Source organism: Carassius auratus, unplaced genomic scaffold, assembly GCF_003368295.1.
Source record: "Carassius auratus strain Wakin unplaced genomic scaffold, ASM336829v1 scaf_tig00027159, whole genome shotgun sequence".
NCBI classification, from domain to species: domain Eukaryota; kingdom Metazoa; phylum Chordata; class Actinopteri; order Cypriniformes; family Cyprinidae; genus Carassius; species Carassius auratus.
The window spans coordinates 6,284-23,909 of NW_020525570.1; the positions used below are offsets into that span (position 1 = coordinate 6,284).

The following is a 17,626-nucleotide window of genomic DNA, read 5'->3' on the forward strand; positions in this document are numbered from 1 at the left end:
AGGAATTCTATGAAAGAGAGCTGGCAGGTATTTGTTTTGGCAAATCTCCCTTCTAGAAATCTGTAAACATGGTCTTGCAGCAGAGCTAAATCTCCTAGTGTAGGTTTTTGGCATGGTTGAATGAGTGTGCCAGTTCGCCAATGACCCTCGACGCATGTGTTCCATCATAGTGCGCCGTTATATGGCTGCTCAAGTGATTGTTTATGCGTTTATAGCATGTGAAATGGATAATAAAATGTTCCCGATTTTTGAAAGCGAATGAGTGAGAAGAGAAATAATGCAAACAGCTTGAGGGATTGTATTAAGTTTGTGCGAACCACTCGTCCTCCATGTTGAGGTCACGATTCCACAGAAGTACCTCTTTTGTGCACCACTGCGGTCTTATGTAATCAGGAGGCACTTACATACCACATCCTGTTTTGGGAGGTCCCTTTAAGTAAATAGACACATGGTTAAACAGAGTAGGAAGGTGGATTCAAATGGGGATTTCTTTTGTCAGCGCATAGATGCTTTTAGAAGAGAAGTCAGCATGCGTTACCATCAAATGGCATAAATGCCTCCTTCCAGACAAGCTTAAGGCAGTATCAGTGTGATGTTGAGTTGTCTTTCTGTCTCTCTGCGTACTACGTCAGTCGTGTCTACAGGGACAAAGTGGTCGGCTGTCTAAAACCGGATATGAAATCTTTCCTTTTCAGTAATTCTTGGTTCAACAAAAGCCTACCTGATTTCTCCCAAGGTTTTTGATTTTGTGCATAATATATATGTTACCTTTTGTTGTCCTGGTATGGAGACCAGCAAAACACTCTTACACACTATATTAATAGTAACTAAAGAATTTGCACACTTCCTACACACTCATTCACACTGATGATGAACGTTATTACTAAAAAAACGAAGAAAGAAGCACATAATAAAATCGAGAGTATGTTAGAAATGTCCGCTGACACCATTTGGACATGAAAAAGAAATAAAACATGGAAAATGTTTTCAAAAAATGTCTTTCCTGTTAGGATTTTTTTTTTTTTCTCTCTTCTGGAATATTATAGGTATTATTTTTCTCTTAACAATTTGCTGTAGAGCAGTAGCAACATAATGTCATGAGCAGGCATCTCCAATTCCCAAAATCTTCGTCATTTATGCACAAGCGGATCCTTTAGCCACATCCCAAGAGTCATTGCGATAGTCTCCAGGGTCCGAGACAAATCGGCAAGTTTTGACACAACAGATCCAAACTGCATCCAAGTTGTTGTACAGTCGTGAAAGAAGCTTGGTCCTGGTGCTCCTGATTCGTCTGAACTCCTGGGCTTCAAACATTGGCACTGGTCCTCCATACTTGCATGTGGTGCCGTCCAGATACAAATACAGTAGTTTCCAGGTTTGGCAGTTTTTAGGTGTCAGCCTACATGTCAATATCAATCCTTGCTGCGTCGAAATAAGCAATACTGTCTGTTTTTTTTGCTTCATTCATTACCATTTTCTTGTGCTCATGAAAGTCACAACTTTGACAGAACGAATGTTTTTCTGTGCAGGATCTTGACGACGGAAAGTCCCACTGATATTATCTTATGATTTTTTTTTTCTTTTTTCATTTCTTTGTTTTTTCATTTAAACAATCAGGACACTCAGGTGTAGATTCACACACATGGTTAAAAATGGCCTGGTTGGTGAGATTAGAAATGATTCTAAATGAGCATGATTTTGATCTTCAGTTATGTTTTTTTTTTTTTTTTTATGTTTTGTCCCTCATTGTCCAGCTGCACACGTAGGGCTCTGGGATTTTTAGAGGCCGGCCCTTAACACACTGTGCCGTTTTCTTGGCGGGATTTGGGGCACGTGGAGCGAGGGATCGGCTGTATGGAGGGCGCCAGCGTGCAGAAGAAGCCGGCGATGAGGGACAGGCCCAAACCACCCCAGGCGCAGAACATTGACCAGCCGTAACCGTGACTGATGTCATCTGGGAGGCCGTACATGTAGCGAGGGTAACGGGACAGTTCAAAGTTGATGCCTGCTACACAGGTGCACAAGGAAATTATGCAAAATGTGCCTGGAAAAAGAGAAAGACAATCATCAGAATATTTCAGTAGCTTTGATCCTAAAACTGAATAAGTCTCCTTTGCTGAATGCTTCAGCATCCCAACTGAAGTTTAGTACATTTACTCGGATTACGCTGATTTTGAGAGAAATTCAGGGATTCAGTCCTGTGGAGCCAATATAGAGCAGAGATTCTCTGGCCCTCGAGGTCCAATGTCCCGAAAAGTTCAGCTCCAACCCTAATCAAACACACCTGCCAGGAGTGATCCAACCCTAATCAAACACACCTGCCAGTAGTGATCCTGAAGACCTTGCCACGCTTGTTCAGGTGTGTTCGATTAGTGTTGAGAACCCCTGCTCTCTTGTACAAATAGCGGTCTTAAATGCTAAGCTTATACTTTAATAAGCAGCCAAAAAATAAATAAAAGTAGGCTACAGCAAACACAAATGTTGAGTAAAATAGACATTTGTTAAATTAAGATTTTTTCGAATTATCACTATTAGCTGCTAATTAGCATGCATATTACTAGCATATCGGCTGCTTATTAGTACCTTATTCCGCATTACCATTTTTTCTCCAAGTTTTTGAAGAAAAGTTTTCGTTCACCGACCATTCCGCTGTGAACTCACGGTGATACTTCAGCAATGTATAACTGCATTATACTCTAGTTTTGGTCTCTATTGACTTTCCTAATTATATAAATATGATGGTTTTAGAATAGCTATAACTGCTTATATAATATGCAAATATTTGCAATGTAACTGAAATAGGAGGACTGGAGATACTTTTTTATCTTCTACCATTCAAATATTTGGGGTCAATACAATAATATGCATTTAGTTTAATAAATAAATGTTAATTCAGCACAAATGCATTCAATTAATTAAATGTGACTTCTACAGTTTCAAATATATGCAGTTCTTTTTTTTTTTTTTTACTCTTCAAAGAAAATGTTCAGATAAGCGATGTTTCTTGAACACCAATTCAGCCGGTTAGAATGATTTCTGAGACATCTAGAAATCCATTGATAATTGTAAGTGAATTTGCAGCAGTAGCTTCCAGTCTATTCACTGTTATTGATTACAATTAGTTTGAGCCTGTGTTTAACGTGCGGTGCTCCAATGGCTGTGCTATACAAGCTATTGTTCTATGTCATTACATAACATTGCAGTGACATTCCATCATGCAGTTGCAGACTCGGGATATTCACATCTCTACTTTCTCAAGCCTTGTTACATATATTACAAGCTTTATCTACAAGTCAAGCCCTGTATAGATGACGCTGTCATAACATGTTAGCTGATAAAGAGCTCTAACAAACTCATTTTCCCGCACCAGGGCCGTGCACAGACCTTTTGAGGGGCATGTGCTGAAAATGAAAAAGGGCACCCCCCCTCCCTTTTTTATATCAATTATATATATTCTCTTTTTTAGCTATTCTGTTTGGTTTTATAAGCTTATTTGTATGATTTGGTTTACATGATTATGAATGACATTGAGAAGAGGGGAAGGTGAGCAGTGAGTCAAGTATTTTTGACAAACTGTTTTGAAATATAATTTAAGTAATTATGTCCAACTCAATTCCAGATTATAAGAAACTATAGCCATACCGTTACTATAACATATCCAACATGTATCCGCCTACCTGGCAAAAATGTTATACTGTGGTGGACCAGGGATGTTGGTTTCTTGAAGGTCTCTTATTCACTACACTTTCTCTAAAATAAGCCAGCAATGAAAAAATAAATAAAAATAGTGTGAAAAGTACAGTTTCAGTGAAAAGCATTTCTGAAGGATCACATGACACTGAAGAGTACTGAACTGGAGTAATGATGCTGAAAATTCAGCTTTGATCACAAAAATAAATTACATTTTAAAATATATTCAAATAGAAAACAGTTATTTAAAATTGTAAAAATATTACACAAAATTACTGTTTTTGCTGTATTTTGGATCAAATAAATGAAGCCTTGGAATGAATCATGAAATACATTCTGCATGATAAAATATAAAGATTTCACAATGATCTTCTGTAATTTTATTTTAGTTACTACTACATTACTGTAGTAAAACCATGTTTTACTACATTTTATACATGTGAGGACGAGTGGAGAGTATACCATAACATGATTATCAATAAATTAAGTGTATCAGCAATCATAAATCAAAGAAGAAATTTCTTAGAATTATGTTATCTTTGTGTAAGTTCCAGTACGAAACAGCGGGGGGCGCACCTGCTATGATTTTCCGATGGTAAAAACAAATTATATGTTGTTGTATTACTTATCAATATATTTAGTTTTTGACCAGCGAATGTGTGCAAATGTGATTTTTTTTTTTGTCCGTCATTAAAGCGGCGACGGCGCCTGCCGCTGCGGGCATCACATTACATTTTCATCTACAGGTTACACACTAGTTTTTGTAGCTATATAGACGGAGCGCTCAGTTTTTCCTGTGGTAAAATGCATTTGGCCAAAATCGCATTTTATAAAAGATGAAATGCTACTATATGCACAGGGTATTTAAGTGTTGGCTATGTATTGGCTATGACTAGCTTAGATGGCAAATTCTAGCCCTCTCTCTCAGGCGACGTCCCACATGTCTCAGTCAGTGAGTCAGTCAGACATCAAATAAATAAAATATGAGCCTTTATAGACATAGTGTTTAGTAGTACTTATTCAAACAACAAGATATGTATTTACCCTTCGCAAAACTTTGTTCAGCTCAGTTGTTGTCTACTGTACTGCGTGTTGAATCAATGAATATTGAGGGGGCGGAGTTATCAGCTTACTGACAGCTTGAGGATCGAATAAGATTTACACAAGCTCGTTTTAAGAACTTTCATTTGCTAAATATTTGTAAAACAGACAGACAGACATAAAGGGTGACCAATAGCATTGATAAAAAAAAAAGAATAAAAAAAAAACACCACCAAAAAAAGGGCACTTCGGAGTGTAAGGGCAAAAAGGGCATGTGCTCTGCACAGGTTGAGCCCTACCTGTGCACGTGCCTGTCCCGCACCATGTGACCGACAGCACATTCAGTGGGGATTCATCCTGCCATAATCTGACCCTCAACACTCCTTCTGCCTTTATAATTCAGCATCTTAATTGGCTTTTTAATTGCCATCTCATTATTCAGGCGCAGGGCAACGCATTAATCCAGCGCACATCTTAATTGCATCTCCGCTGCACTCTCTATGGCGCCGCCGCCGCACTTATGGGAGCGGAGAGAGTGACGCAAAACAAGTCAGCCGCTTCCTCTGCTCGACGCCGTTAACCGAATATCAAAATGCACAGTAACGAGGCCACAGGCTGTGTCGATTGATGTGAGCATCTGTGTAGTGAGGTGATGAGCTTGTGGGTGCATTCAAAAAAAACAGTGATGCTTGCTGTCGAGAGCCTCGATATTGGTTGGCGTAAAGTGAGATAAGAGATCAGGAGATAATTGATATTACATAATTGCTTTAATGTCGGCTTCCTGGCTGTCGCTCATTAATTAATGCAGTCACGGAGTGACTTGCATAGAAATTGACTACCACACTGAGCTTAGCACACAGCATGGCTGAGAGTGGATGTTTATTATGTTACCTGCTTTAGCTAGTCTTTTGTGATTTTATGTAATAAATATTTATGAAATCATTTTAAATAAATTCATAATTTAATTATACATATATAAAATAGTATACATATGGGTGTGTATGTATAATATTATACATTTATATATGTGACTTTTATTATGAAATGTTTCTTAAACTAACAATATAGTCAGTTATGGTTATTCTGTGAAGTAGCCTATTCCAAAAATATTTAAAAAGTAATTTGCTTTTTATTACTAAAGTGTATACTCTTCATTATGTTGATATTTTATTAAATGGACTTTATGGTATATATATGAAATTCAAATTTCATTCATTCATTAATATATAACAAACTATATATATATATATATATATATATATATATATATATATATATAATTTATAATTTATTTATTTATTTCCTAAATTTCTAGGACACTTCTTAGTCCTGTTTGAAGTTGTGGGCAGTGGAAGGGCAATTTTTACACCGTAAACACATTTTATTTTGTATGTGTGTTTAATCTATATAATGCAATTTAATAAAATAAATTTTGTATATACTGTAAATAGCCAATATATTGTCCATGTAGGTTTGTTTTGAGTTGACTTACCACCCATGAGGAAGAGCAGACCTGCCACATACTGCATGAGGCCACGGTCCCAGCAGCATCCCAGCATCCCAATGACCCATCCGAAGAGGATGATGGCCACCGCCATTCCCATAAATCCTGCCGTCATCCTCCGCAGATCTGTGGGTGGTGAGAAATAAGGCAAGTCAAACACATGACTCAGAGCTGATAAGGTCACGGCTTGGACACGCTCTGCAAAATTATGCATTTCAATGAGCGCTTCTATAAGCACTCTCCTATGTTCTATATATTTTATATATTCACAGCTTCATCAGATGATCCATGGGATGCTTTTAACTATTAAATTACTTCTTGTGTATTCTTATGACTATCTAGCATTTGACTGGTAGTTTGTTGTAGCAAAATTTAAAACCGAAATGGAAAATAAATATAACTGCATATACAAAGTTCAAAAACTTTTATAAATCCTTCAATAACGCCCTGCTTGAGTGTTTGAGTGTGCAGCCACACGCTGAGTGTGGGACAGGGTTGACTCTGTGTTAGCCAGAGGGTAGGTCACAACATTTGTGTTCATTAGCTCTTTTTAATCTCACAGTTGAATTCTCACAGTACAGGAGAGGTGGCAGGCCCAATACGCCAGGCTCGGTGGCTTATGCCAGCAAACTGTGAAAGGGTCACAGAGTTCACCTCCAGGGCTGACGCGCCACTAGATGAGCATGCTGTAAGAGAGCTTTTAGTACTTTCTAATAGAGATGCGATGTTAAAAGCTTTTTTTTTTTTTTCATCAAAGTCATATCAAAAAGAAAATATCAGATATTTTTTGAAACAGCAATTCATCATTCCCACATCTTTGACATGATATTCAGCAGATGCTTGTTTGTTATTATTTAAATTGAAAGTGGCAAGTTTCATGATCATATGGAAGCCAGTTTCCTCATCTATGAAAATGTGTAATGTTTGCTTTTCACACTTGTGTCTCAAATTTCTCCATTTTCTAAACTTTAAATCTTTATATTCAGTGTATGTCTATTTCTCACAATTGCAACCTATTATTTTACTTTGTGACTGTTTGTTGTATTTGAAACACTGTATCTCAGAGTGACTGTTTCCTGTATTTGCAGTTTTGTTTCAAACAATGCAACTTCATTTTTCACACTTGCATCTATTTCAGTAATTGCGACTTCAAAATGTGACAGTGACTTTCTTTTATTTGCAACTTCATCACAGTGCAACAATTTGCTTCTCATAACTGTGACTTTATCTTACAATGTGACTTCATTACAATGTAAAATTTAAATTTCTCACAATTGCTATTCATTTCGGTAATTGTGACTATATCACACAATGTGACCTTCTCATATTTGCAACTTTGTTTCTCACAATGCAACTTTTTTCCCTGTAGTTGCAAATTTGTTTTTTGTAACTGTGACTTGGGGACCTATCCTGGTGCAATGCGATGCCAGCAATGGCGCAAGTGTTTTTTACTAGTTTCAGCCCGGCACAGTTGTAATTTTCACACCCTGCACCATGTTGTTTAAATAGCAAATGCATGTGTGCCAATGGGCATGCTGGTCTGAAAACGATTTGTGTTCTGGCGCGTTGCTATTTTGAGGCAACTGAAATAGACTGTGGCATTGACCAACAAAAACCTGGTCTAAAGTCTGGTGCAATATTTATTTATTTATTTACTATGTAAAAAGCACATTATTAATATGTGCTTATAGATGGGTGCACAATGCACGTACACTTTGCTCACAAGCCTATGGTGAAAAGGGTTACACTTTTTACACACACATGATTGCGCAGCAGCACACAAACATTTTTAAAATTGAAATATTTAAGGATTAAAATGTAAAAGATTATTATTGTGTACATAAAAATACCTACATGTCATAATGGATAGTCTGCATGTATCACGATCTATTCCCTCTCTAGAGAAGTGTTCAGTTTTTCTTCTTGCAAATTCCGCCATGTAAATAGCGAATCTGCCATGGTGCGAGACAAGTGCAACTGGCTTTAAAGGGAATGGGAGATGAAACTCTGTTTGGTTTATTGCACATTACACCCATAACACACCCATTACTCATTAAGAGAATAGGGACAACTCTTTTAAATCATGCATCGGGCGTGCCAACCATTTTTCCCTTCCTTAAGCAAAAGTAGATTCGGACATGCCCTAAGCTTAATTGCTCCATGCACTTTAGACTATGCACTTAGATCATTAAAATAGGGCCCTTAATCTCTAATGTGACTTTCTCGCAACTGCAACAGTTTTTGGGACTTAATCTCATTATGTGTTTTTTTTATTATTATTTTTTTTGTATTTGCAACTTTATTTTTCGCAATGTAACTTTTTCTTGAGGTTGCAACTTGTTCCTTGTAACTTTGACTTAATCTTACTCTCACAATTAAAAATTTGTTGGGGAAATTGCAACTTTAAATCTCACAATGTAAATTTCAAGTACTTGCAACTTTTTCACGATGGAACTATATTTACTGTAGTTGCAATTTGTTTCTTGCAAGTGTGGCTTAATCTTACACTGATTCTTGCAACTGAACACATTTTTGAGGTAATTGTGAATGTGTCTCACAATGTGGCTTTCTAGAATTTGCAGCTTTGTTTCTTGTAATTATGACTTAATCTTACATGGTGACTTGCAGTTAAACAATTGTTTAAGTAATTGTGACTTTTTCACAATGTGGCAGCTTTAGATCTCTGTTTGACTTGAAAAATAAATTTTATTAGTTTTACTCATCTGAACTTTCATGTTTGGTTGTATTTCTCTCCCTTATAAGTATCTTGGAACTGTTACTTCGCTGTCCTTTGAAAGAGCTCAGTTATGACCTTTATATATGGTTTACTGCAGTATTGCCTCAATAAAATTGAGCAGAGCCTTCACAACATTGGAACAGTTGGTGTGAAACAAGCAAGGTTATGTTTTAAATTGATCCTTTAAAAAAATAGTTTAAAACGAAGTTAGCCAAGTCATACTATAAAATACATTGTGGTGTAAGAGTGTTATTTAAACATTGAGTCAGACTACAAACACTTCACCACACACCTCATGGAAAGCTTACTTGGGTACAGCCTTATTTTAGTTGCTTACGTCGGAGCCCATATAATCTTTGTTACATAATAATATGAATTTCGTTGCTGAAGAAATGGGGTAGTGTCAGTGTGCATGTAGGCAACAGCATGCATTGCATTCTGAAACCATAAGTGCTCGGGTATAGTCATATAAATTACTATATATGTCCATGCAGCGTTTTAGCTCTGTGGTCGTCAGTTAACAGAACTGAAAGAGAGAAAGCGGTTTACATGAAGTCAGGAACATCTCTCAGTTAGGTGCAAATTATAAAACACTGTTTGTTATCTGAATGGCAGCTTTGGTCTCATGTTTGTGAGAAACATGTTATGCTTTAGAGAGCAAAGTATTGAATCTCTTCCCTTAAATGTTTTAAGGGAGCTATTGGTTATAAAAATCATGTTAGTGCAGAGTGTTGCACAACTTCATTCCGTAACAAGTACAGTATAGAAGTATGGTTTAACTTTTAGTACACTATTTAATTTTGTTATTTTACTAAACAGACACTGCTTTATGAATATTTACTAAAAAATGAACTCTTTTTATATTAGTACTATTGCTTTAAACGTGTTGCAGCTTTGCAAAAGTGGTTCTCTGTTTTGCATACCGACTGGTAACTTTCCATTGTGCTTTTTCTGAAATATTTATCTACCTAGCAGATGTGAAAAAAAATGCTTGATTGTCTAGAGATTGTGAAAGAGTTTCTTATGCAATCTGCAGACTGATGCTAAACCAGTCTGTCAGCATCATTCAAAATGTATATTAACTAAAAAAAAAAAGCATGTCAACGAGAGTACAAGAGCGGAGAACACTAGATTCTAGCTCTTCTGGAAACAGGCCAGGAGAGGTCTCTGTAGTTGGCCCGCTCCTTTTGTTTGATATTCTTGTCGTTTTTGTATCTCTGTGTTTCGTAACCTGCTGGGCTCCCAAATGTGTCAGGTTCTGCCAGATCTTTGTTCCCCTCGCTCTCAAGCACTGAATGAGAAAGCAGACTGTAAATGCTGTACTGCAAGCAAATGTGTGCTTTCAAAGTCTCTAAAGGGCAGGGTGTGTAATTATATGTGGCACTGGATCTTTGCCAATTAGATACTTTTTAATCAAAGAAGGGGAAGTATATAGACTGTACTGAAGCTTGATTTCTCAGAATTTGTGACCTGAAATTGCAAATTGCAGTTTTTCCCCTGGAAAATGCTATAAATTCTTGAAATGATGGACTTTGGACTTTGACTAGCTTGTTAAGGTTTGTTTGATTAGGGTTAGAACTAAACTCTGGAGGAAATTGGATACTGAGGGCCAGAGTTGAGAACCCCTGACTCAAAGGTTCATTTACGGACCTTACAAACCTGCTTGACTTTTATTTTTGTTGTGGAACACAATGGAAGATATTTTAAAGAATGTTGGGATCCAAACATCAGAACCCATTGATTTCTTTGTATGGACCAAATAAAAAACACAAAGGCCAAAATCAAACACTGTCTGTACTACTTTTGAATAAGTAATTCAAGACCTCTCCAAAAAAAGAAGTTTTATATAGTATGGAAGTAATCCAGACATACTACATTGGCCTTGTTGTCACGTGACCTACCAGGGTCAGTTGTTGCATCACTACTGTACACAAATCCTCTCCCATGGCTTTATGGGTATAGTAATGTGTCCATTAAATGTGAATCTCACTGTAAATATTAGATGGTCCGGGGACTTTTTGCCTACTGTTTTATGAATACTGTGAATTTGGACACATACTGTTACCAGGGAAATATGCAAATTTGGATGCAGCCAGAGACCTTTTTTCCAAATATTTTACTTTGAGTTTCATGGAAGGAATGTAATTTAGTTTTTGGGCCCTTTAAATCACCAAAATACCTCTTAAAGTCATCCTGAAATGGCTTTCCCAACCCATTAATATCCATAATGTGACCTGATTTGAGTGAAATGGCTTTGAATAACAGAGTATTAAACAATAAAAGGTGTGAACCATTGGCAAATTATGTTGTGAAAATTTTCATATCAGAATCAAGCCAGGAATTCTTTCAGAGTTGATGAAAGATTATTAAAACAAAAAAAAAATTCTCTTTTTGTAATACTGTGAATTGATGAATTGTACACATAAAGACTAAGGCAGCATATAAAGTAAGTAAATTATGATTTATATTCAAATTTAAGCCTTAATTATTTAGGATTCAAATATGCTGAACTAATTTTTTTTACCCAAATCCACTTGGGATCAACGTTAAAATTAAGTTTCTTTCTCCCCCCACCCTCTCCTTTTCCAATGTGAGCACAGTTAGCAGCAATATACTCGTTCAAGTTTGCACACGATTCCCTGAATGATCTGTAAACATCCTGCGATAAATCACATAGCCTTCTTGACTTCAACTTTAAAATCCCTCTAAAAGAAGTAAATGTAGACTTAACCGCGTGATCTAACCACATAATGGCCGTACCATCGCAAGCTAACGGGAAACATGATTGATACAGGATGGTTTATGGTGGATTACAGCGTAATCGAACTGGGAATCAAATTGTGGCATAATTAAGTTAGGATTATTCAGCACTCGAAGCCTTGTAGTCCTTTATGTACAAATCTGGAGTCTTATAAACATATGCTAACTGAATGTTAGCAAATGGAGGTCCACCTTATGAACAGGAGGTTGAGTAGAAAAGGGCCATGTGCTCTCTCCTGACAGGAAACTAATGGCCACACCTGCTCAGAAGAAACTGATTTGCATGCCAACCATCTATAGCATCCTTTGTGACAGAAAGGCTGAACACAAACCTGCTTAGCTGAATCTGTGTTTAGTCTTAGCCAGTCTAGGCCTCGAAAGCCCTTGTCAGCATCCCATTCAGATGATGTCAAACGTGTCTCGAGTCATACAGCGACATGTTTACAGGAAATCGAATCTGAGTGGGAAACACAAGCCTCTTTTCATCTCTGACCTTTTTAAGAGGGTGCTTCAGAGTTGCATCATTGTTAAAGGAAGGCCTTTGTCTGGAAATGAGATGTGTTACAGGGAGCACATGCAAATTTGAATGCTGGGGAACAAATGAAATGATAGTGGGGATATTGCTCAAGGAATAATGCGCGTCAGCTTTATTTGCACTGCTTTGACAGTTGCCTTTTACTATGAGGACGGTAAGATGTGAGTCAGAGTGGATTGTGTCGACAATTATTTGTTTAGAGAATAATTTAGTGAAAGAGAAAATACTGAAACTTCGGAATCGAACCTGCGATTCTCACATAAGCAGCCTGGCTTAATGATCTGCGCAAGCTGCTAAGCCAAAGCACCGTCTTTTATTTTCTTTATCTCCTTCAGTGGCTTATTAGAAACAGCCAAAACTATTATTTTGACAATAGCTGCACAGAATGACACCGACACTGTTTCTTATGTTTACTTTTACGAAAACGTAGTCAAGTTTTACCGTCAGCCACAATCTTTGGGGCTTTGTTTTTCTCTATACCTCTTCTCTCTTGTGTTATTCCCAAAAGTGGTTGTAATTTAGTTTAATATGTCAAACTGATTCCTAAAAGTCTGTAAAAGCATGTCATGTTCTTCACTGAAATGAGTCCGCATGTTTTAGTGCCGCATGTGGTGGTTTTTCTCTCCTGGCTTTGGGAGAGGATGACCGTTGTTGTTTTTCTGTGTTTCTCTTTTTCCCTTCTCTGTGTGGAATGGCCCCTGAAGGTAATAGAGCTTAATTTCATTACCCTGTGTCAACCGCCACTGGGGAGAAAACAATTGCGAATTACAATTAGATTACAGAAGACGGGCTGGGAGAAGCTGGATGAACATCATACTTGTATGCTCAAGGGAAGCATGTGTGTTACTGTTTACAAGGTAAAGGTGATGTAACCCTGCATGTAGTTGGCACGACTTACAAGTCATGGGAATAGCATGCTAACATATGTGCTATTTCTGCATGTGCACTTAAAATATGCAGTATATTACAGTATATGCAGTAATTAAAAAAATGTACTACCAATTTCTGAGTAACAATTGTTTCTACTCTAACTATTCTCAGTGTACAGTATACAGTATTGCTACTTATTAAATTTAGCCTTAGACGTTCAATTAATTAAATTAAATATCATTTTATTAAATTTTTTAATTATCGCCTAAAACTTTTATTAAAAGCTCAACAGGACTGACTGACATTGTCTTTCTGCTCCCCAGTGGTCAGTCACTGTAAATCCTGTGGGATCTGCCGATCTGTCCATGTAAAGTGATAGTGTCAGTGATAGGGGATGGACTGAGGCTGTAGGTAGAGGGAGGTTACAGCTGGACATGGCAATGTCAATAAGAGCTCACTTAGTGACCCACTGAGGGAATTGTTGAGTGACGGACAGCTGGCACTTCAGTCAAGCACTGCGCTGACGTGACGTATTCGACTGGCCATCAGCAGCATTTGCGTGCTGAGCGGAAGTCAACATGACCTTGTGGACAATGGCTCGTCCATGTGTATTTTGGTGTTTAGATAATGCAAATAAGATGTCCTGTTCACATTGTTGACACTGAAGTGAAATGTTAAATTCAGAAACCGATATCAATACTTTTCATATTGTTCCGACTGGAGTTTTCACGTAGCAGGCATCATATTTAATGTTAAGGGGTTTTCATGTGTTTTTAATAATATGTGTATTTCCTGAAGTAGAAATGCATCAGAACCATTAGCAGTGCACCATTATGACATTATCAAATCCAGCTGAGGGCAAATTCTACATTTAATGATACGCTAATGCATCCTGCTGCTTTACGTGATGCCTTAGCTCAGTGTTTTTCTAAGGCCAGAGACTGTCTAAGTCTGAAGAACTGAGAATCCGTTTTTCTTAATATGCCATCTATAGTCCTGTCCTACAGTTAAAGGAGCCAACTGGCGTTTAGATGCACCATCTTGAGAATGTAGGATTAAATTGTTGTAAGACTTTATTTCTGCTTTGAAAAATGTTATTGAAATGTATTTTCGATAAATAAAGTAGATTATAGCTACTCTGTAATGTTACAAATATGGCTGCCATTGCCAAGTGCACTAACTTGCCTTACTTTGGGTACCATTTATTGATACCATCATTTTTGATGCAAAATCATTTTTATTGTTACATTTAATTTACACTGAAATATATGCTGCTTGTTTTCAGTAATGTGGCCTATTCATTTTTTCCTTCCTAAAAAAAAACAAAAAAAAAACAAGAGAAATGACGTAAGAATAAATGACGTTATTAATTAATGTAATCTATTGACAGACTAAATCCTAACTTGGGAATCATATGGAAGCTAGTTTGTGTCATGGGATAAAAAAAAGAAAAAGTATAATTGCATCTTTTTTTGCAATATTTTTTTTCTCAGAATTGCAAATTGAGTTCTCAAGATGAAATAAAAAATTAGTCAAATTTACTTTTTTTTAATACTTTTATTCCAGAGCAGAAACAAGCTTCCACAGAATCGCACTGAAGCTCAGCATGTTTTTTTTTTTTAGCACATACTAAAAAGTATTAAATTGTTCTATAAATCACTTTAGATAAACACATTAATGAATCAATGTGAATAGCAAAAAACATTCTTTTGAATAAATTTCAAGACTAGAAATTAAGGTTAGTTAACTTTATGCTGCAATATGCTTTATAATCGTCTTCTGTTTGGCTCCGAGTTAAAGATGGTATCGGCAAATAATATCTTCAGAGAAGAAAGCAGCATCTAGATTTATGCATGCTGGCGGTGTACTCTGATAAATCAGGGGTCAAATCTTACAGACCAGAAGGTCAAATTGAACAACCACAAACAAGTCGTTCTGGGAGCGCTGTAAAATGATCTATCTAAAGCCACCATAAAGCGTGCATATACAGTCACCGCTGGAATGAGTAGGCATAAAAATTCTGTCTGGACTTAACGTCCTTTCTGACCACCGGACTTAATGCTGCTTAAAAAGACAGTGATAATGCAGGAAATGCATTATAGGGCAGATAAAAAGACATGGATGTATGATCAGATGAGTCTTCTGTTGAGACCAGCCTTGTGAATAACTCCCGCCAATTTCCATTCGCAGAGAATAGAGTATTGAAAGCGAGACTAGCAGAGATGAAAAAATAAAAATGTTTTTTAATGAAATGTCAAGGTTGAGCAGTTTTATGGAGTCGTTGGTGTCTGTAGCAGTGCTGATGGCGGGAGCTCGACGACAGCCTATCGTTCAGGCTGCGCCGCAGTCCTGTGCATTACATCAAAAAAATGTCGATTTGTGTGACGCCGCATTAAGGCCGAGGAAGCATCACGGGTGATGACTGGCATCGAACATGAGGAGAGGCATGAAACTCAGCACTTTTGCGGCAGACCTTTTGATTTCATTTCCTATGCTTTGAATAACTCAAGAAGCGCTGTGGTTTTTTGATACACTGACTTAGATTCAATTTCAATCTGATTAAGAATGTCGCTTCATAAATCGTGCACGACTGGTTTAAAAGCAACATCTGGAGCATCAACTTTTTATTCCTGTCACACAGCATGATTTTTGAAGCTCACAGTCCAATGCACAAACATGCTCTATTTTTAATTACAATACAGTAAGTGCCGGTTTCAAGAGTGCAACTGCATTAAGACTTTTCCTGTTCCAGACCAAAAGTCAGAACTAAGTTTTGCCATGTCCAGGTTTTTCCAAATCTGTAATTTTCTCTCTTTCCTGGAGCATTCACAGCAGGATTCTTATGGTAAAATGTACAACTTGGATTGGAGCGGGAGCAGACTGATAAAGGATTGGAGTACATACAGTAATCTGTGTCAGACCAGCTTTCGGTCTCTGTGTTGCTTGGCTTCTTTTGGAATGATTTTCCCTGATAGACTAAACGTATATGAATTAACTTAATTCACACTCTCAAACAGCATTATTATAGTTCTGAATGAGAAATGGATTTTAAATATCTTATTTGGAAATATTTAAATAGTATAGTTTTGACCGGTTTTATTTTTTTGTTTGTTCACTGTTAGTTTTAGTTCGGTTTTAGTGTGTTTTCTTTTCAAATTTTCTAGTTTCATTTTTTTCTTTAAGTTTTAGTATTTTTCTTAATTTGCCAACTGATATAATTTACTAATTTGTAATTATAGTTTATTGTCTTTTATTAGCATTCTTATTTTTAATTCAGGTGTGTTTTTACGATTTCTAGTTAACACTGTATACCATATATTTAAAACTAAAAGTAATTTCTGACCGATTTAATATTATTTCAGTTTTTATAAAATATAAAAACAGCATAAAAATGCATTTCAGTTTAGGGTTAGTTATTCCAAATTATGTTGTTAAATTATGTAATTAAGTTATTTTTACTTTGGTTAGCTACATTTTCAGTTTTAGTTTTCTTTAATTGTTCATCTTGAATTTTACTTATGTGGGTGAACCGCAGCCATGCTGGTATTCAGTACAACAGCACTCTTGCTGGCATGGTATTGGTTAATCATCCAAACCCTGTCATGGATGAGTCTGACAGCAGAATGGCACAGCTATGGAAAATGCTGAGTGGAATAGAAGCCTCTGCCAGCTGTCAATCACCGCATCTGTCCCTCATGTGCTCTTTCCACACAGTCATCACAAAATCAACAACAGGGGACAGAACAGGCAAATGCAGCTATTTGATGTGACAGCCGTTTTACATTGTTTATGCAGATATGAAAGCTCTGCTACGTGAGCAAGGCTATGAGCTGTGATGCGCTCGCAACCGCAAAAGTGTTTGCTGCTAGGGGCTTAAAGGCAAATGCATCCTGGTCAGTCACCTTTCCTCCTCTTTACTGCCACTCATTCCCGTTTGTCTCCCATGAGGACGGGTAAGGGAGCAGTGTCCTCTTTGTTTCATGTTGGGATTATAGGATGACGCATTTGCATGCTGCTGTCAACTGGACGGACGCGTGAGCACTCACACACGGCAGTGGATTTGCATACTGAGCATCAGGCTAAGCCAAAAGAAATGATGGGAGGGAGAAGATTCTGAGAGACTGCTAGTATCTGCACTACTTCTAGGGCTAGAAATGGATCAAATAAATGTAACTCTGTAGTGCACAATGAAAGCTATCTGTAACAACCATCAGCACATTTTTTTTTTTGCGACATCAGTGACTGTTTTGACACTTCTAATTTTAAAGTACGCAAGGGCGCCGTTCCAAATCCTGTTATAATATACATTTTTATAATGAAGCAAGCAAATTGCAACTGAACTTTACTGCTTAAAAGTTAAATGAGAAGTAATTTCTGTCCAAAGTTCAACACTGAAATTGCATAAAATATTGTTTTCAAACAGGTTTCCTGTACACAGAATTACTGGAATGGATACTATGGATGCAAAGCCACTATATAAAATGTATTT

General features: G+C 37.0%; 1 protein-coding gene across 1 annotated transcript in view; it reads right to left on the minus strand.

Annotated features, from left to right (window-relative positions):
• Positions 1-1,596: 1,596 nt before the first annotated feature.
• Positions 1,597-17,626, minus strand: part of LOC113079085 (transmembrane protein 178B-like) — an 80,354-nt gene continuing 64,324 nt past the window's right edge. Inside the window, exons 4-5 of the mRNA XM_026251282.1 lie at positions 6,224-6,361; positions 1,597-2,044 (exon numbers count right to left, since the gene is read on the minus strand). Coding sequence (XP_026107067.1) covers positions 1,794-2,044; positions 6,224-6,361 — 389 coding nt within the window. The 3' untranslated portion in view covers positions 1,597-1,793. The remainder of the gene's footprint in view (positions 2,045-6,223; positions 6,362-17,626) is intronic.